Source organism: Sus scrofa, chromosome 14 (assembly GCF_054392235.1).
Source record: "Sus scrofa isolate SSC_HxYL_T2T_F1_AM1 chromosome 14, Sscrofa_HxYL_maternal_Yorkshire_Landrace_v2.0, whole genome shotgun sequence".
NCBI classification, from domain to species: Eukaryota; Metazoa; Chordata; class Mammalia; order Artiodactyla; family Suidae; genus Sus; species Sus scrofa.
Genome location: NC_139396.1, coordinates 162,970,831 through 162,991,009, shown reverse-complemented (window position 1 = coordinate 162,991,009; position 20,179 = coordinate 162,970,831). Strand labels below are relative to the sequence as shown.

General features: G+C 54.7%; 1 protein-coding gene across 4 annotated transcripts; it reads right to left on the bottom strand.

Annotated features, from left to right (window-relative positions):
- Positions 1 to 1,042: 1,042 nt before the first annotated feature.
- Positions 1,043 to 17,632, bottom strand: LOC146397152 (uncharacterized). Of its 4 annotated transcripts, XR_014826878.1 has the most exons (8): positions 17,561 to 17,632; positions 12,519 to 15,554; positions 11,564 to 11,623; positions 11,335 to 11,459; positions 10,440 to 10,696; positions 9,847 to 10,022; positions 4,059 to 4,265; positions 1,229 to 2,694 (listed from the first exon to the last, which is right to left on the bottom strand). XR_014826878.1 is itself a non-coding variant. In XM_084995406.1 (5 exons), exons 2-5 carry the CDS (start codon positions 11,651 to 11,653, stop codon positions 9,619 to 9,621), a joined length of 555 nt encoding a protein of 184 aa, XP_084851532.1. In that variant the 5' UTR covers positions 11,654 to 11,753; positions 12,519 to 15,554; the 3' UTR covers positions 9,049 to 9,618. The 4 variants fall into 4 exon arrangements, 3 of the variants coding, with proteins under 3 accessions (XP_084851530.1, XP_084851531.1, XP_084851532.1); XM_084995406.1 differs by lacking the exons at positions 1,229 to 2,694; positions 4,059 to 4,265; positions 11,335 to 11,459; positions 17,561 to 17,632 and adding an exon at positions 9,049 to 9,644 and having other exon boundaries at positions 10,440 to 10,702; positions 11,564 to 11,753; XM_084995404.1 differs by lacking the exons at positions 11,335 to 11,459; positions 11,564 to 11,623; positions 12,519 to 15,554; positions 17,561 to 17,632 and having other exon boundaries at positions 1,043 to 3,845; positions 10,440 to 10,926.
- Between the last annotated feature and the right edge of the window lie 2,547 nt (positions 17,633 to 20,179).

The following is a 20,179-nucleotide window of genomic DNA, read 5'->3' as shown; positions in this document are numbered from 1 at the left end:
CCATCAACGTGTAGGAGACTAAGCTGTGACCGAGTACCTGTCTCCCCCAGGATACTGAACCCTCACAAAGGGGAAGCAGCGTTCCTGCAGGAAGCCAGGCAGACAGTAACCTAACCTCGACATGGACGTTAACCTTGGAAATGGAACAGATCAAAATCAAGTCCCTGGTGGTCTAGTGGTTAGGATTTGGTGCTTTTACCACTGCAGCCCCGGTTCAGACCTGGGTCTGGGAGCTGAATTCCCACATGAAGCTGCAGCAAGAAAAAAAAAAAAAAAAAAAAAAAAAAAGCCTCAGACTATGAGAAGGAAAAAAAAAACCACACACATAATTTCATGTCTGTCATATTCTTGCCCAAGAATCTAATCTTACAAACTCAAATCAAGGGGCGTTTCTCCAAAAGAGCTGTTATCTTGCAATAAAACTTCAAGATCCTGAAAAACAAAGGCTGAGGAATTATTCTCAATAGGCGACTGAGGAGAAATAAGCCCCAGTCACAACCGAGGCCGACTTTCCCTGCAAAAAGCTCCCTTAGACATGGAAACAACCCAAATGTCCATCGACAGAGGATTGGATCCGGAAGATGTGGTATAGATACACAATGGAATACTACTCAGCCATAAAAAAGAACGACATAATGCCATTTGCGGCAACATGGATGGAGCTAGAGAATCTCATACTGAGTGAAATGAGCCAGAAAGAGAAAGACAAATACCATATGATATCACTTATAGCTGGAATCTAATATCCAGCACTAATGAACATCTCAGAAGAGAAAATCATGGACTTGGAGAAGAGACTTGTGGCTGCCTGATGGGAGGGGGAGGGAGTGGGAGGGATCGGGAGCTTGGGCTTATCAGACACAACTTAGAATAGATTTACAAGGAGATCCTGCTGGATAGCATTGAGAACTTTGTCTAGATACTCATGTTGCAACAGAAGAAAGGGTGGGGGAAAAAATGTAATTGTAATGTATACATGTAAGGATAACCTGACCCCCTTGCTTACAGTGGGAAAAAAAATTAAAAAATATATCACTTATTAATAAATTTCCTTCTATATTATAGTCCATTAAAAAAAAAAAAGCGTCCTTAGGACAGGGAGAAAATTGGACGAGCCAGTAACATTCTTTCCATGTTAACTTCCTGATTTTGGTGGTTATACTGAGGTTACATAAGAGCATATCTTTGTTTTTGGAAACACACAATCAAGTATTTACCGGGAAACGGCTTCAGGCTTGTAATTTACTCTAATGTGGTTCAGAAAAAAATTATCTAGGCACACACAAATGTGTACACAAAGAGATAAAGCCAGTGTGGAAAAACATGAATATTTGGGGGAATCTAGGTGAAGGATATGCAATAATTCTTTGTACCATGCTCACAAGTCTCACTAAGTCCGAAACGGTCAAATTCAGACGTTTTTAAAACGTGCTATGGCTCCCGCCACAACTCAGGACCCTTAGAACACATTTCTACACATTCCCCATAATTCTGCCGAATAAATCAGCAAATTCTGCAATTCCTTTGACGTGGCAGGCTACTCTGCTCAGCTTAGAGTGTGTACTCGGTCCCTGGAGCTGGTACCCGACGGGCCTCAGGGCCCAGGACCAGGACAGGCGGCAGGGGTGCCCTTCCACCGCCTCCCGAGAGGCCATGGTGGGCGTCCCCCACCCCCCGGTGGGACCAAGCTCTTCAGACCATTAGGTTATGGGAGACTCGGGGGCTGGGGGCCTCGGGGCTCAGGTCCCAGCATTATCCAGCTGCTCCCAAATGCCATCATCCCAGTTCACGGCCCCGCGTCCTCGCACTCCTGTGTCTATGCTACCTGCCCAAGGTCAGGGCCGCAGGGTCTGCCGAGCCCTGCCTTCCGCTGCCGCCTCGCCCCGCGTCATCGCAGGGGGGACGGCAGGTGGCTGCTTCACCACCAGCTGCTGTAGTCACTGCTCACCCATCCTCCCGTTCACAGTCAGCCAGGCCGAGTCACGAGTCGGACTCCCACTCTTGAGGACTGCTGCCTGAACCACTGATGCAGAATGGTCACGGGTCAGTCGCATGTAATAGAAATAACTCTATTTTTAGCAGAGATGAATTTACCCCAAGCAACTGAGTGCTTATAAAACCACTGAAGGGCTGGAAGAGGGGGCCAGGCTGAGTCTCCAGTGCCTCCTCCAGCAACAACACCACAAAGTCAGGGAGCAGGGGAGCTCGGCAGCCACTGCCCCATGTGGCTCCATGATGGCACCTCCCCAGCCGCACTGCTGGGGCCGGGAAGCCACGACGCTCAGTCCCAGAACACCGCCTCTCCTGCCAGAGCCACAGCAGCTAAATGGATGCTCACACGTAACCCCACTCTGCACCAAATCTTGTTCAACTTCATTGATTAGTGGGAACAGGCCTGCATCTGGAACCCTAGCTGCAAGGGCGTCGGAGAAACATCAGGTTTAAGTTTTCAGCCTCTGTGACACAGGCGACAAGTGAGACGGCCACCACATCCGCACCACAGGTGGGAGGAAGCACGTTTTAGAGGGAGGTGCAGGGAGGGGAGGAGAGCCTTTATTCTGATGAGGGGTGGCTGTCAGAAACACGGCAGCTAACCTGCAACAAACGAGCAGGGTGTTTGCAGACAGAGAAGGCAGAGGCCATCGAGGACGAGGCGCAGATGAGTGGTCACTGCTGTGACAACTGCCCTGGAACCTTGAAATTAGTTCAACACGAGTTAAAAAGTGTAAATACGAAGGTACAGAAACATGACAAAATTTCGTGACATAAAACTGTATCAGTCCAGGATCTCTAGCAGCAAATTAAGATAACAAAACACAAAACACACTTCAAATGTATGTGAGGATTTACCAGGCTAAAAATGTACCTAAAAGTGGAAACCCTAGGAGTTCCCACTGCGGCTCAGTGGAAACGAATCCGACTAGTATCCATGAGGATGTGGGTTCGATCCCTGGCCTCCCTCAGTGGGCTAAGGATCTGGTGCCGCTGTGGCTGTGACGCAGGCCGGCAGCTGTAGCTCCAATTCGACCCCTAGCCTGGGACCTCCATGTGCCAGGGGTGCAGCCCCAAAAAGAAAAAAAGGAAACGCTGGGCTTTTTCGGTGACCCAGTGGGTTGAGGAGGATCTGGGGTTGTCACTGCTGTGGCCTGGGTTTGATCCCTGGCCTTGCAACTTCCATAGGCTGCAGGCTTGCCCCCAAAGCAAAAAAGGAAAGCCAGCTGGGGTGGGGTTGGGGGGAGAAAACCACTAGTGGCTCTGGGCAAAGTGGGTTAGCACGACCCCCCCGCTCCCCACCGGCTGCAGCTGCACACTCTGGACCGAAAGCTGCAGCTCTCTGAGGACCCAGAAAAGGAAACTCTAGCAGGTAGACTGGGGGAACAGCCAGAGCTTGGAGCCCCCCGAATTGGTGGTGAGTTTCCATGCTTCTCTTGTCATCTGTGTGGCCTGAGTCCCCCCTGCCCTGGAGGCGGCCCCGGCTCATTCCAGGAGAAGCCTGAGCTCTGGCTCCGCGGTCGGAGGAGGCTCTCCCAGGGCTTAGCAGGAGGGGTGCCCCCTCCCCAGGGCTCCCTTTTCTGCCTTCTGCTGTGCCCTGGCCCCATCGCCCACGGGGGCTGGCGGCACAAGAGGGGCCACAGGGGCCTCACGCCCCAAAGGAGCGTCTCCCTCTCCAACTGGGGGATGGACTCTGCCCCAGGAGGGTTGAGCCAGTTGCTGTTTCTGTCCTGTCTCCCACGTGGCCCAGGATGCAGGTGCAGAAGTCAGAAGTGTAGGATGCTGCAGGTAAGTCAGTTCCAGGTTTCTGGCAAAAATAACCAGAAGGAGATGCTCCAGGAAGCGGGAAAGCACTGGGGAGACGCGTAAAGAGAAAAGCCACTTCAGGAAGTTGTCGTGAGTGCCCAGGACCGTCCCCGAGCTGCACGGGCATGTCCAGGCCGGGACAGTGCGCCACAGACTTCGGGAGAGTGTGATGGGCTGGGCTGGGTCCCACTGGACGGGCACTCAGGGTCGGACACCAGCAGCCCTGGCCTGGTTGAAGGGAGCTTTCGGTCTCAACTCACCTGCATCAAACGCCTGATGAGACGAAATACGGCAACAATCTCCATAGAACGTGAACAGTACTGGAGTCTCAGCAGAGCCACCACGTCCAGGGCGCCAACCTGAAGCACCCACCCTGGCGAGACCGCATCTCAACTAGAACGTGAAGCTCTGACGGTCAGCAGTGCGGAGACGACAGAGGTGGGGGATGGTCTCACAAAGCGCATCATCTGACAAAAGCAAGCATTACAGAAATGCTCCAACACGTACGAGTAAACACGCCGGAAAAATGGGAAGGGAGAAGATCTAAGCAAAGAAATAGAAAGAACGGGAGTTCCCGTCGTGGTTCAGCAGAAGCAGATCTGACGAGGAACCATGAGGTTGCGGGTTCCATCCCTGGCCTTGCTCAGTGGGTGAAGGATCCGGCGTTGCCGTGAGCTGTGGTGTAGGTCGCAGACGTGGCTCGGATCCTGTGTGGCTGTGGCTGTGGGGTAGGCTGGCAGCTGTGGCTCCGATTGGACTCCTCGCCTGGGAACCTCCATGTGCAGTGGGTGTGGCCTGAAAGAAAGCCAGAAAGAAAGGGAAAATACAAAGAAGAATGCAATGGGAATTTTTTTCTTTTTTGGTGCTGAGAATTCAAGTGCTATAGGCTGATCGTTCGTGGCCCCAAGTTCACTTGTTGAAACCTAACCCCCAGTGTGATGGTGTTTGGAGGGGTCTCTGGAGATGAGGTCCAGCCTTATGAATGCGACTGGTGCCCTAAGAACAGAGACCCCTCCACCACGAGGACCCAGCCTACGCACCAGGAAGGGGTCTCTCCAGACCCTCATCTGCCAGAACCTTGACCTCCAGAGCTGTGAGAAGTAAGTGTCTGCTGTAGATCAGCCACCTGTCTATGGTCCTGACCTGTCAGTGTCCCGCACAGACCAAGACAGTGAAGTAGCATTCTCCCCAAATAACGGGAAAAAATCAGCACATGTGGTCAGCAGACTTGCTGTAGATAAGAGACATCAAGGGGAAGCAACCAACGGAAACTACAATTCCGAAAACTATTCAGGACCAAAGACACATCCTAAAACTGAAGAACAGAGATAGCGGAGTTCCCACTGTGGCTCGGGGGGTGAAGAACCCAACCAGTCTCCGTGAGGCTGCGAGTTCCATCCCTGGCCGCAATCAGCAGGTTAGGGATCCCACATTGCTGTGAGCTACCTCGTGGGCCACAGATGGGGCTCGGGGAGAGAGAGAGAGAGAGAGAGAGAGAGAGAGGAGTTCCATGTGCCATTGCTGTGGCTGTGGTGCAGGCCTGCACTGCAGCTCTGATTTGACCCCTATGCTGCAGGTGCGGCCCTAAAAAGACCAAAAAAAAAAAAACCAACAACAACAACAAAAAGAATAGAGATAGGAAAAAGCACATCAGACAAAGACCACCCCAACCCCCAAAGCCAGTGCAGTTACATTAACATATGATAAAATAGACTTTACAGCAACCTGAATTATTAGAAACAAAGACGGTTATTTATTTATTTATTTATTTACTGTTTTTTGGGGCTGCACCCGCGATATGGCGTTTCCCAGGCCAGGGCTCGAATTGGAGCTGCAGCTGCCGGCCTATACCACAGCCGCAGCTCACAACAACGTCGGATCCTTGACCCACTGAGCGAGGCCAGGGATCGAACCTGCGTCCTCATGGGTGCTAGCTGGATTCGTTAACCGCTGAGCCATGATGGGAACTCCAAGATAGTCATTTATAATAAAGGGTTCAATTCATCAGGAAGATAAATGAATTTTAAGTGTATGTGCATGTAAAAACATAGCTCTAAAACATCTAAGTCAAAACTTGACAGGAGTTCCCGTCATGGCTCAGTGGTTAACAAATCCAACTAGGAACCATGAGGTTGCGGGTTCGATCCCTGGCCTTGCTCACTGGGTTAAGGATCTGGCGTTGCCGTGAGCTATGGTGTAGGTTGCAGGCGTGGCTGGGGTCCTGCGTTGCTGTGGCTCTGGCGAAGGCCAGCGGTTATAGCTCCGATTGGATCCCTAGCCTGGGAACCTCCATATGCCACAGGAGCGGCCCAAGAAATAGCAAAAAGACAAAAAAAAAAAAAAAAAAAAAAGAAAACAAACAAAACTTGACAGAAGTATAAAGTAAAATAGAAAAATCCGTACCATAGTAGAAGAAATTAACACGCCTGCCTCAATAATTACTAGAACAAAAAAAATCAACCGTAAGCACATAGAGATTTGAAGAATCTCATTAACACACTTGGTCTACTAGACACCCACAGAAGCCTGTTCTCTATCATCATCTTCAAGCCAAAGCAGCCCTTCCGTAAATAGCAACACCCAGTTCCCACTGTGGTCTGGTTAAGAATCAGACTGCAGTGGCCTGGGTCACTGCGGAAGCCGGATTCAATCCCTGGCCCAGGAACGTCCATGTGCCACAGGGGCGGCCCTGAAATAAACAGACGGATAAAGCTCAACCACATTCTAGGCAAGTCTCCAAAAGTGTTGGAAGAATTGAAATCATACAGGACATATCTTCTCCAATCATGACGCAATTCAGCTAGAAAGCAGTAACAAAAAGAGAACTAGAATGTAGCCATGGGTTGGACATTAATAAACACACTTTGGTCAAAGGATAAAGCATGATAAAAATTAGAAAATGATTTTAAATGAGAAATGGCGAAAATCCTAAATAACAAACCTGTGGGACTCAGCGAAAGCCGCACTCAGAGTTTTTACGCCTGACTGTAAATGACAGGAGAAAATAGTGGAAAAATAAGGAGCGAAGCATCTGTCTCGGGAACTTAGAAGAAAACAAACCAAACCAGACCCAAAGGAAAGGGAAAGAAGCCCCAATAAACTCGGTGAAACAGGGGGAAACACACAACAGAGAGGGTGAGTTCAGCCAAAAGAGGGTCTTTCAAACATTCCTGCAACTCCTAAGGCCCTGACACGGTTATTTAAATGCTTCAGGTATTTAAAAATAAAAAAGAGAGACAGAGAGTGAGGAGTTCCCGTTGGGGCTCAGTGGTTAACGAATCTGACTAGGAACCATGAGGTTGCAGGTTCGATCCCTGCCCTTGCGCACTGGGTTAAGGATCCGGCATTGCCGGGAGCTGTGGTGTATGTAGGTCGCAGACGGGGCTCGGATCCTGTGCTGCTGTGGCTGTGGTGTAGGCCAGCATCTAAACTCCGATTAGACCCCTAGCCTGGGAACCTTCATATGCCATGGGTGTGGCCCTAAAAGACAAAAAAATAAAATTCTAGTAAAGTGGGATTGATTGTATGTATCTGTGGCCCTAGAAAAGACAGAAAAAAAATTAAAAAAGAGAGAGAGAGAAAGGTATGTAAATTTTAGGCCAATAAATTTGAAAATTGGAAGTGAAATGTATAAATTCCTGGAAATGTAGCAAAATTAACTCAGAAAAAAGTGGATTCTTAAAAACACTGTGAATCCGTCATGAAAGAAAAAATCTTCTCCCAAATCAAAGTCTGAGCACAGACAGCAGCTCCCACCAATAGTGCAGGAACAAAAGATAAATCTTCCACAGCCTCTTCCGGATACGGGAAGACAGGGGCACCCCCCCCGGGGAACTTGCTGAGAAAAACAAACCCCGATAAGCACAGTGAGGGAGAGAAGCACCACAGGTCGATGCCACTCACGTCTGTGATTGAGTCAACGTTCGTGGGAAAATAAAGGCAGGAAAATAACTGGACGAATTTCAACATCCATTCATAATTTCAAAGACCTAAGCTTTGACGAAATGGGGGAAACACACAACAGACAGGGTAAGTTCAGCCCAAAGTGGGTCTTTCAAACACTCCTGCACGTGTTTGGAATAGAAGGGAATGGTTTTAAAATTTTTTTGTTATTTATTTATTTACATTTTGCTTTTTAGAGCCATGCCTGTGGCACATGGAAGTTCCCAGGCTAGGGGTGAAATCGGAGCTGCAGCTGCCGGCCTACACCACAGCCACAGCAACGCGGGATCCGAGCCGCATCTTCGACCTCCACAAGCGTGTGGCAACTCGGATCCTTAACCCACTGAGTGAGGCCAGGGATTGAACTGGCATCCTCATGGATCCTAGTCGGGTTCATTACCCGAGTCAGGACAGGAACTCAGAAAGGAACTTTTGGAAGCTGGTGAAAAGTATCTACCAAAAAAAAAAAGAAAGAAAGAAAAGTCCCCTGGTGGCTCAGTGGTTAGGGATCTGGCATCGTCACTGCTGTGGCTCGGGTTTGACCCCTGGCCCAGGAACGTCCTCAGGCTGAGGACGTGGCCAAAGAAAGGAAGGAAGGCCACAGCAAGATCATCCGGGTGAAATGACCATCGCAATAAAATGACAGAAAATCCTGTGGTTGGAGAAATAAGACAGGCAAACCCACGAGCATCACTGCTCTTCTTACTGAACCGAAGCATCCCGGTTCCGAAGGAGGGCGGTCGCGAGAGTCACGTGCCCCAGTTAAAAAGAGAGAGAGGAGCTCGATGCCTGCCGTGTGTCCTGGGTTGCCGTCCATCGTGTCCGTCTTTCCCCGGCTGCAGGGCACCGTACGGAAGTCAAAACTAAGCCGCAGTGAACCTGCTCGGGTTTATAAGGCGACAGACGTGAGACTCACAGAATGCGAGGAAGTGTTACCATCCGAATTGGATAGTGGTCGCCTTTGGAGGAGGGGCTGGGGCCCCAGGGAGGAGCCTACAGAGGGCTTCCGGGTCCCCTGGGTTTTCTTCCAGACTTGGGTGCTGGTCCCACTGGTATTTATTTATTTATTTATTTATTTTGCTTTTTAGGGCCACACCCGTGGCATATGCAGGTTCCCAGCCTAGGGGTCCAATCAGAGCTACAGCTGCCGTCCTACACCGCAGCAACGCCAGATCCAAGCCGCATCTACGGCCTACACCACAGCACACGGCAGTGGCGGATCCTTAACCCACTGAGTGAGGCCAGGGATTGAATCGGAAACCTCATGGTTCCTAGTCGGATTCGATTCCGCCGGGCCACGACGGGAACTCCGCAGGAGTATTTATTTTATAATTCTTCTTTAAGAGGTACATGCATGATCTATAGACTTTTTGCATTACATCAAATATCCCACTTTTGAAAAATGCCAGCGGAAAACCAGGAACCTTCCACACTAGCCAAGAATCACCAGAATGGCGGGAAGTTTAGAAACAGCCCGTTTTCCAGATGCTGAACTGAGGCCCAAGGAGAGCGCGGCTTGCCTCCAGCCGCCACGTACAGGCTTGGCCCAGAGTCTCTCAACGCAGCGAGTGTGGACATCTTATTCTGAAAGATGTATTTGCTGAAATCCATTAGCTTAAATGCCAGAGTCTTTAAAACCAGAGCCATGCCACGTGGGACCAGCGTCCTGGAGCAGCATCCTGGACCAGCGCCTGGGGCGGGCCTGGCTGGGCTTGGGGGGCCGAGCGGGGGCTGGGGCGGTGCTGACGCAGCCTGGGGAGGGGAGGCGGGGTCACCCCAGCTCTCCGCCCCCCGCAGGCCCTGGGCACCTGGTCCTCTGGCTACAACAGCTGGACGCAGCTGCTGTGGGTCAGGGTGTGGCTCTCAGCTGTGCTCTGCTCAAGAGCAAACGTGCTGGCCGGACGCTAAGGAGCAGGACCGGCGGTGGGTGAATCCAGGCGCCCAGGACGCTGTCCCTCCCCGTCCCCTCCCCCGCCCGCCCTCCGACTTCTGTCCAAGTGGGCTCCTCCAGGTGGAGGGGCGGTGGCTGTCGCAGCCCCTGGATGCCCACTGCGCAAGGACACCAGCACGAAGGCGCCTCCTGTCTGCAGGGGTTCTGGGACATACCTGTGGTCGAGGTGGAGAGCAGAGCGTATCCAGAACAACTCCAGGAGGGAGAGCCGTGGGCGGCTAAGACAGCAGATGTCCACGGGGACAAACACAGAGAGCTGCGCACGTGTTCCCTGTCTGTTCCAACACCAAATGTCAGAGGCTCTGGGTGGTCCATCTCGCAGTGGATTTCGCTGTAATTAACACAGATGAGCTGAAGCGAACCAGCCCCACACAGGAGACCCCCGGCCCCCGGAGTGAAGGGTCATTCCGACACCCGCTGGAGAACTGACCGAGTCTAAACTCGGCCCTCATGGGGCGTCCGTCCCAGCAGCAAAGACGGATGGTGAGAGAGGTGTTTAAAGGGTCAGCTGATGCGTGCGTGGGGGAGACAGTGATGCAGGATAAATAAAGCAGGTTAGGAGACCCAGCCATCACGGCAGGGAGGGGCGTCGTGCTGCCCACAAGGAGCTCAGCTGACCGGACAGGTCACATTCGAGAGAGCAGGAGGAAGTGGGGGCCACGCAGGGGTCTGGGGGCGGGAGCACCCCACCAGGGGCAGCAGGCGCAGGGACCTGGGAGCCGCTGGGCGTTGTCACAGGTATGCTCACCTGTCAAAGCTGACATGGTCTTGCACAACCCAGCGACACAGAGGAACGGTGAGGCGTGTGGGGTCAAAGGCTGAACATCCCAGGACCACCACCAGGGCCGGGCACGGTGGTGGGTACCAGCCCTCGCAGGTGTGTGCTGGAAGCCTGCCTCGTGCTGTGTGGCCTTCGCACAGGCACTGCCCATTCCAGGCTTCTGTTTCCTCACCCGCAGGCGGCTCGGGGCTTCTCTGCTCCTCCCAGCCCAGCGTCAGCTCGGTCTGCACCTGCCACACGTCTCTTCGTTTCCCAGCTCGCAACCCACGCACCCGCCACGCCTCGGCCTCTACCCTGCCCACCTGTCCCACGTCTCTCAGCCCTTCCCAGCCCATCTGGCCCTCCAGCCCCGCCTGGACGCCCAGGGCCTAAGCCTTGCGGACCTCCAGCCCCCGCCCCGCCCCGGCCAGGCTGGCTCATGGCTTCTCCCAGCCTCTCTTCCCGGCAGACACCCTCCCTGTGGCACAGACCACAGGCTTGCAGTCCTGAGACTTCCTTTCTTTTCTCACCCCCTGTGACGAATCTATCAGCGTGTCTTAAAACGGCTTTGCCTTCAGATCTGACGCTTCCACCTTTTCTGTCCTGGCTGGGTTTTCTGTCCTGGATTCTTGCTGTCCCTGGGGAGCGCTCCTGCCCCACCCTTGCCAGAGAGCCCCTAAAAGGTGGGCAGTCACGCCGCCCTCTGCCCAGGCCCCGCCGGGCGGTGTCCCTCTGGCTTCCTGCCCCCCTCTGCCTGTCCCCCCACCCGTCTCGTCTGCCCAGCACCCCCGGTGGGCTGCACTGTGTAATCTCGACCCTATCAGGGCCCAGAGGGTCCCCGGAGCACCCTGGCACCCCTTCCCTTGGGTGCTGCCCCTCGCACCCAGAGGCCACCGTTCTGGTATCTTTCACCACAGATGAGCCCAGCCTGGAAGGCCGCGTAAGTGGTCTTTCGGCTTCCAGCCCGCGGCCCGGACCGGCAGCTCCCGTCTGTTTCTGGACTGCGTCCTGGCGGGCGGATTTTCCATGGTGTGTTTCCCTTCTGTTGAGGCCGCTGCGGCCTCTCCCATCTGCCTCTGTTATGAACGAAACTGCGGTCGACACTCCTCTACCTTGGACAGGATGGAGCCGGTGGACGGAAACCAGATTTTCTCAGGAAGGAGGACGCGTCCCTGTGTGAACGGGCATTTGGCACCTGCCATCAGCCTCTACGTGGAGTAAGACGTGAGCCACGGCCGCTGCCCACCCACAGCAGCCCCCGAGCGGAGCTGCGGGCGGACACGAGGAGGGAGGCTCTGTGCTCTGGGAAAACGGGAGGAGCAGGTCTTAGAGAGTTGGACATTTTTAGGCGAAGCCTTGATGAGCCCAATTCTTGCATCTCCTCGTATCTAGAGAAACACTAAAATCCGTCCGGGTGACAGAGGTCTGTGACGAGGAGTGACCTTCCCGAGACCAGCAGCAGATCCTGTGACCTGCGTCCCTGGCCGCAGCCCCCCCCCGCCCCAGGACGGCGGACTCGAGGGTCCCCTCTCCTCTTTGGGGCGGAATTCCGGCGCGCTCTCGAATAACCGCCTGCTGCGCCGCAGTTTGTGGGCAAAACAAAAGCTGTCGGGGTCATCCGTGAGAGCGGCCCCTCCCAAGGGGGCGCCAGGGAGCCGGAGGCGCTCAGGGGAGGCACCCAGGAGACTGGCCCCCAGCGAGGCGCATCCAAGGAGTGGCTCCAGGAGGCCCTGACCGTCCGTCTTCGCATAGAAATGGGTTTTCTATAAACCGGGTTTTCTGTAAACCCATTGTTCCCACCACCTTCCCTTTGGTGCAAAAACTCCTAGATCCTGGCTCCCCCCTCGCCTCCTCGGACGGTTTCTCGGGGCTCCCTGAGATGCTGTCTCCTGGGCTCACGTCCTCATTTCACCCCAAATAAGACTGAACTCTCGGCTTTCGGGGGTTGTATTTTTTTAAGTCGACACCCACACGCGGTGCCCACCCCCTTCTGGCCACCTCCATCTCGGAAGCCACCTCAGGGACAGCGTCATCCTGCCGTGGAGTCAGCGGTTCCAGAGGACAAACCTGGTTTGTCAGTAAGCCGTTTATCTAGCAGATGTCACCCGGGCTCCAAGCGTGGCGGGTTCCTCGTGGTCCAGGGAGGCCGCGCAGGAAGGTCGGATGGGGAAGAGGCCCCTCACCTGCAGGCATCTTCCCCAGGACCCTGCGTGGACGTGCCCCCTGCGTCGTCACGCCAGGCCCTGTGCATGCATGCTCCCTGGCGTGCACTGTGACAGAAGCCCTTGTCTGTCTTGGGCCACCAGCACTGCCACTGTGTCCCCGTGACCTCTGCACTTCCCTCCAGCTGAAGAACCGGCCTTTGCTGGGGTTCTGGGCCAGCTGTGGGGACGGCTGGGGGCCCCTGCCCGCCCTCTTTGCCTGCGTGCGTCTGGCCACTGGCTCAGATCCTCAGCACCCTTCCCTGTCCTGGCCTCTGTCCCCCACCTGCCCTCTGGACAGACCTGCACCAGTAGCATCCAGCAGCTGTGTTCCTGCCCAGCTTGATGTATCCTGATTGTCCCCAGTCTGTGTCCACCTGCTCCTGGATGCGTGCTCCAAGCCACCTCTGACACCTGAGCTCTGAGGGATGCCTCCCCACCCTGTCCTGCGTAGCGGCTCCTATAGGCTCCAGATTCGACAAATAGCATCCCCCGCTCCCCAGCCTGCCTCCCGGGAGCCCTGTCCCCTGGGAGCCCTGTCCCCTGCGACGTGGCCTCACTGTGCTGACGAATGTCACTGTGGCCTCCCTGCATGTCCCCACCTGGGCCCCTCCAGTGCCTCCTGGAAGGAGCCCCACTACTCGCTGGGATGCAGGGATGGAGCCTGGGGACAAGGTCTCAGTGCCTTGGGGAGAACTCTGCCCCCCAGGGGGCAGCCAGGGGCTTCCAGCGAGGGGCAGATCCTTGCCCGCTGCTCCAGGACAGTCTGGCTCTGGCCCTTTGACCCTGGTCTGACTGATGCAGCCCCGCCTTCTCCAGCCAGCGGTCCCTGGCTTCTCACAGTGGTCCCCTTAGCTGTACCTGTCTTTGTGGGGATAACGTGCAGTGGGACCAGCCCGTGGGACCAGCCCGGGAGCCAGGAAGGGCTGTTCTCAAACCTCAGCTCCCGACTGGACCTCCCCGGGCCTCAGGCTCCTCCTGGTCAAGCCTCCCAGCGCTTCACCAGCGCTAAGCCCTCTGCCCTCTGGGTGGGGCAGAGCATCAAGGACCCAGCGAGGCCCTGACCCAGGGCTGCTCTGACCCAGCAGCTCAGCCCTCACGGGGCCCCAGCCCCCTTTCCCTGGGCCCCCTACCAGCTGTGGGCCTGGAGTGGGGCCTGAGTTCGCCATCAGAGGGTCTCTGCTGTGTGGGGGCAGCTGGCCTGCTGCCAAGCCGCATGAGCAAGGCGTGTGGGTCCCTGGCCACCTTGCTGGTCACGGCAGAGAAGCATCTGAGCTCCTGCTTCCTATAAAACGGGCAGATCCACAGCCCAGCCAGCCCCCCGCCCGGACCCTGGAGGTGCCTCCTCTCCGGGCGCTCCCTGATTGAAGCTTTCTGCAAGCGCGGTGCAGCGAGGCTCCCGTCAAAGCCCCCCTCTCCTTGGGGAGTGTCCCGTTTCTCAACCTCGGGACGTGAGCTGGAACAAACTGGCCCCAGCGAGTGCACGCTGTTTATGGCTCTAAGCATTTCATCACCAGTGGCTCCTAAAAACAGCCCGGCACAGCGGGGCGTCCATGGGGATTCCTGGAAAAGGCTGCGTGTTCCAGGAAGAGGCCCGGGAACAGTAGCACGATCAGAGGGCGGCTCCGAGGCCAGGATGGCGTTTCCTCAAGGAGCCCTGGGCGGGAGGGACAGTCCCTCCCTGAGGTTCTGGCCGCAGGTCAGTGTCACTCGAGCTCGTCTGCTGCCCGCCCCAGCAGCATCCAGGGCAGCAGGGAGGCGGGGAACCTGATTAGCCCCTCCGCGACGGTCCCCCCTCCCCGAGAGAAGACTTTTCTAGTCACCTGCGGGTCACGCGGCCCCTTCGGCCTTCAGGCCACTATTGTGCCCTGGCCGGGGTGACCCTCAAGCCCTCCTCCACCTCGGGGAAGCGACTCTTCTCCCGCCCCTCCCTAGTGACAGCCTGACCTCCCCGGGGTCAGCGCAGGGGCTGCACCGCCCGGGCCCCTGAGGCTGTCACGCTGTCCCTTGGGGCTCTGAGGCTGCGCCTCTCACCTGGGTCCCGGGGGCCAGGGCTGCGTGCCGTCCTTCCAGACGGCTGCCTCCAGCCTCCTGCTTGCCTTCTGCGACCCTGCCAGGCAGGGGCCAGACCAGCCCAGGCGGGCTCTCCAGCCCAGAGCCCACCTGGCCAGCAGACACCTCCCAGCCGGGCCCTCTCGACCTGGGGCAGGGCGGGCAGCGTCACCCAGCGCGGACAAGGCTCGTGGGACCAGGGCGCGGAGAGGTGGTCTGCACAGCACAGCGGGGCCCCCCCTCCCTTCTCTGCTGCGATGCGGGGGCGGGGGGGGCGCCCAGTGGGCGCAGCGCTGGGAGGGGACCAGGGCCCTCTAGGCACTGGCGGGGCTGAACCAGCGGCCGATGACGGAGAAGATGACGGTGCAGCTGAGCGGTCGGGGGTCGGGGCTGAAACCGACAGAGACCCCCGGCCCAGCGACTGTCACGGCTGAGGGTGGGAAACGGCCCCCCACACCCCCTCCCTGTGGGACATCTTCTCAAACGTTCGTCGCCGGCTTTGGCGTCTGTCTTCTGTGAGGAGCCGGCTCCCATCCCCGGGGCTGCCTTGGGCTCGTCCACGCTCCCCGGGCTGACCCTCTGCCCGCTCTGAGCATCACAGCGGCCCTCCCTCCCTTGCGCCCAGGTTCCCCTCACTCAGGGACCCATACCCCCCTCGTGTGCCACCGAGCGGCAGCCCCCCCCCCCCGGGTGGTTGTGAGAGCAGAGGGGTCTGAAGAGCCAAGGTCAGGAGTTGCGTGCGCCTCGCAGCAGGGTGACCCAGGCTTGGCTCTCCCAGGCGCGTCCCAGCAACGTCTTCCTTGAAGCACAGGCTGCGTCTTTACAAATGATTCACAGCGTCTTTTCAAATCTTCCTGCAAAATACAAAGATTTTCTTTGTATCTTGATCAATTCTACGTTGCTTCTTAGATGCTATGTTGTTGCTCTTATAAACGCTTTCCATTTGCAAACAGCTTATTGCTCGAAAGCAGCTGATTTTTATGTGCTGACAACACACATTTTGCTGATTCCTATTTGTTTAAAGACTCCATGGATTGTCTGGCATTTTTTTTTGTTTGTTTCTGGTTGTTTGTTCCCAGGCCAGGGATGGAAACTTAGCCACAGCCCTGATAGCCCGGAATCCTTAACTGATAGGCCCTCAGGGAACTCTTATCTTGAATTTTCTAGGTAAACAATTGTATTATTTTTTGTTCATTCATTGATTTCATTAGCAAAGGTTACCTGAACACCTACCAAATGTGAGGCCTGGTTCTGGGTGTTCATTGTGTAACAGGGAACCTCAAAGACAAAAATTCCTACGCTCATGGAACTTACATAAGGAGGGTCAACAGTGACAGTTTTGCATTTTCCCTTTTGCCATTTAAAATGTTCATTTCTGGGAGTTCCCGTTGTGGTGCAGCGGAAACGAATCCAACTAGGAACCATGAGTTTGCGGGTTCGATCCCTGGCCTCGCTCAGTGGGCTAAGGATCTGGCGTTGCCCTGAGCTGTGGTGTAGGTCACAGATGTGGCTTGGACCCTGCGTTTCTGTGGCTGTAGTGTAGGCTGGTAGCTGTAGCTCCCATTGGACCCCTAGCCTGGGTGCCTCCATATGTTGCCGGTACACCCCTAAAATGCAAAATAAATAAATAAATAAATAAATTTTTTAAAAAGTTCATTTCTCTGGAGTTCCCTGGTGGATCAGTGGGTTAAGGATCTGGTGTTGTCATTGCTGTGGCTCCGGTGACAGCTGTGACATAGGTTCGATCCCCGGCCCTGGAAATTCTGCATGCCATGGGTGCCGCCAAAAGTAAATACATAAACACACAAAGAAATAGAGAAAATGTTCGTTTCTCTTTCCTGCCTTCCTGCGTTGCCTCAAGCTTCCAGGTCAGAACAGTCATGGCACCCTGGCCTGTCACACACTTAAGGGGCTGAGCTAGTTTTCACAGTAAGGATGATGCTTCTGGTAAAGACTTCTTAGTAGCAAGTGGTGGGAACCAGCTCCGGCTGATGTCCGTGGGAAAGGAATTTCCTGAAGGAATATTGGAGGGTGCACAGAATCGCTGGAAAGGCTCCAGGGCTAGCCCTGAAAAATGGGAGGGACGGAGGGGAGTCACACAGCCAGAAGGGCTGAAGTCAGACTGGACTCCCGGTCCAGTTAGTAAGTGGAAACGCTTGTTCCATGGCCAGGGCCCTGGAGCCCCATCAGCCACTGGAGCCTGCGACTGCCACCACCCCCGGGAAGCTGGAGCTCCTCTTCCCCTCCCAGCCGGGAGACAGGCTGAGGATAGAGACCTGGCATTTTAAGTTCCTATAAACCAGAAGTTGGGATTCAGGCAGGGCTTTAGGAGCTGAGCCGTCAGCAAAAACTACTACGGTCTTCTACCCAAAGATGAATCAGCCAGCACGCCTGCCCCTTGCCAGCTCACCGAGCCTGTTTTCGGTGTGTGTGGGTGTGTCATGCTATGGAGGTGCCCTGAATAATTACCTGCATCTAAAATGATGATGAATCTTGGAGTTTCTGCTGTGGTGCAATGGGGTTGCTGGTGTGTCTGCAGCACCAGGACGCATGTTCGTTCGATCCCCAGCGCTGCCGTCGACATGTAAATATACTATTGGGTTTATTTTTTTTGAAGAGAAAAATTTATTTACTTATTGTAGTTTATTTACAATGTTCTGTCAATGATATCACTTATATCTGGAATCTAATATACGGCACAAATGAACCTATGTTCAGAAAAGAAACAAACACACGGACATGGGGAATACATATACCATTAAACCAACCTTATGTTACTGAACCCAGGTCTGGCTGCTGACTCTCAAAGAATACAAGACAAATATTGGTAGGAAAGGAAAGGAAAGTTCGCTTTACCTTGGAAGCTGGCAACCGGGGGAGAAGGTGGATCCGGGGCTGAGAACAGACTCCTCTGCCCCAGCCTCCGCCACTGACAACCAGTGCACCTGCGCTTTCCCAGCGGGAGGGAGGGGCTACGTGCAGAAACGGCTCTGTCAGTCTGACCTTCGCTGTGAAGTCGGTTGTGGGTGGTCTGACCAGCCTCACCCAGATTGTTGCAGGTAGAGCTCGTCTTTGTTCCAGGGTGGGTCTGGTCCCATTTCCTTGAGGCCAGTTCTCAGAATTGCAGGCGCTTCTGTCACGGATACAGGCTGCTCATCACGTAATTAACGTCTTCCACCTGCTGCAAGTTTTTTTTGGCCACACCTCGGGCCAGGTACCAAACCTGAGCCACAGCTGCAGCAACACCAGACCCTGCAGCCACTGTGCCACAGGGGGCATGCCATGTATTACCTTTAATAACTGTCATTTGGTAGGACTTCCTTAGATCTACAGAAGAGTTACGGACGTGATCCGAAGCATGGCCGTGGGTCCGGTCTCCCCATTACTAACCGCTTCCATCGAGGTGTGCGTGCGTCATCATTAACGAGCCAACCCGGACACGTTACCGTTAAAGTGCAGGTTTTATTCTTGTTGTCCCCTTTTTACCCGATGTCATCCTTCTGCCCCAGGAGGAGACCTGGACGCCAGCGTTCATCCGGTCTCTGGTCTCTCGGCTCCTCCGGGCTGTGACCGTTTCTCAGCCTTTCTGCGTTGCTGATGGCTTGACCGCTGGAGGCCTGTGCACGGACAGGCATGTGGTCAGATGTCCGTCTCCTGGGAATTGTCCGGCGAGGGTCTCGTGGCTGAACCGGGGTGGCGTGTCTTCGGAAGGACGAGCACAGGGAGATGTGCTTCTCATCCGTCCGAGGGCGCGGACTCTCAGCACAGCCTCGGCTGGTGCCCTTGGCCTCACGTGGCCGCCGAGGCCCTTCTGTCGGGTGGCTCTTGCGCTGCTCACACCCGGCTCCCTGCGGGAGAGGGTGGCCCACACGGAAGGGGAGGTGTGCGTCCCTCCCGGGGGAGGAAGTCACTTGGAATTTTTCCATGCGACAGCTTTGCCTGTTCTCCCCCGACTCTCATTCGATCATTGATTCACATTAGTGTGGACTCGTGGGACGGCTGTCATGGGTTGTTCACGGCGTTCCTGCTTGGCACGGGGAGGGCTCCTCCATGGCCCCTGCCCTTTTATGTATTTATTTATTTATTTTTTTGTCTTTTTAGGGCTGCACCTGCGGCATGTGGAAGTTCACAGGCTAAGGGTTGAATTGGAGCTGCAGCTGCCAGCCTACACCACAGCTCATGGCAACACTGGATCCTTAACCCGCTGAGCGAGGCCAGGGATGGAACCTGCATCCTCAAGGATCCTTGCAATACAGCCTCATCACTATGGCATTAGCGGATATTTTTATTTTTACCTCTTATTTAAATTTTCTTGGAGTATAGTTGATTTATAATATTGTGTTAATTTCTGTCTACAGCAAGGTGACTCAGTTATCAATCTATCTCTAGTTTGTATTCTTTTCCACTATAACTTGTCACAGCTCACTGATGCAAACCCCTGAGCTGCGCAGAGGCTCTTCTGGTTTATCCATCCTTTATCCACCCCTCTCCGCGCTCCCTCTCAGCATCCACAGGTCTGTTCTCTGTGTCTGTGAGTCTGCTTTGTAGATAAATTCCTTTTCATCTTATTTTATTGTATTCATTTTAGTTTATTTTACCTTTTAGGGCCACACCCTCGGCATGTGGAGGTTCCCAGGTTAGGGGTTGAATCAGAGCTGCAGCTGCTGGCCACAGCCACAGCCACACAGGATCTGAGCCACGTCTTCGACCTACACCGCAGCTCACAGCAACGCTGGATCCCCAACCTACTGATCGAGGCCAGGGATCAAACCCACATGCTCACGGATACTCGCCAGTCTCGTAACCCGCTGAGCCGCAACGGGAACTCCTGTGGAGTACTTGGAGCCCACAGGTCAGGGATGCTTATGATGTTTGTCTTTGTCTGACTTATTCACTTAGCGTTGCTCATTTCACCAGCCGTGTTGCTGCGAATGGCATTATTTCCTCCTTTTTTATGGTTGAGTGATATTCCAGTGCGTGTGTGTGTGTATCACATCTTCTTCATCCATTTATCTGTTGAAGGCTGCTTGTGTCCATGCCTTGGCTGTTGTGAATAGTGCCGCTATGAACATAGGGGTGCCTGCATCTTTTCTTTTTCTCCAGATACACGCACAGGAGTGGACTTGCCGGATCATAAGGCAACCCTATTTTTAGTGTACTTTTTTGGGGGGAGGGTCATTTTTGGCCGCCCAGCAGCATATGGAGCTCCCAGGTCAGGGATCAGATTGGAGCCACAGCTGAGACCTAAGCTGCAGCTGCAGCATCGCCAGATCCTAACCCACTGTGCTGGGCCAGGGAATGAACCCACGTCCCAGCGCTCCCAAGGCGCCACCAATCCCCATCCGCCACAGCGGGAACTCCTGTTTTCAGTTTTTTGAGGACCCGCCATACTGCTTTCATAGCGGCCGCACTAGTTTACATTGCTACCCACGGTGTAGGAGGCTCCTGTTTCTCTGTGCCCCTCAAACATCTGTC

What these genes read in the sequence shown, in the direction of transcription:
- LOC146397152 (XM_084995404.1), bottom strand. Translation starts at nt 10,807, where the DNA reads ATGGGCTGGGAAGGGCTGAGAGACGTGGGACAGGTGGGCAGGGTAGAG. An exon ending in GACCATGTCAGCTTTGACAG is followed by an intron (nt 10,023 to 10,439) that starts GTGAGCATACCT and finishes TGTTAATTACAG; the next exon opens with CGAAATCCACTGCGAGATGG. An exon ending in GCTCTCCACCTCGACCACAG is followed by an intron (nt 4,266 to 9,846) that starts GTATGTCCCAGA and finishes TGCTTTTGTCAG; the next exon opens with ATGATGCGCTTTGTGAGACC.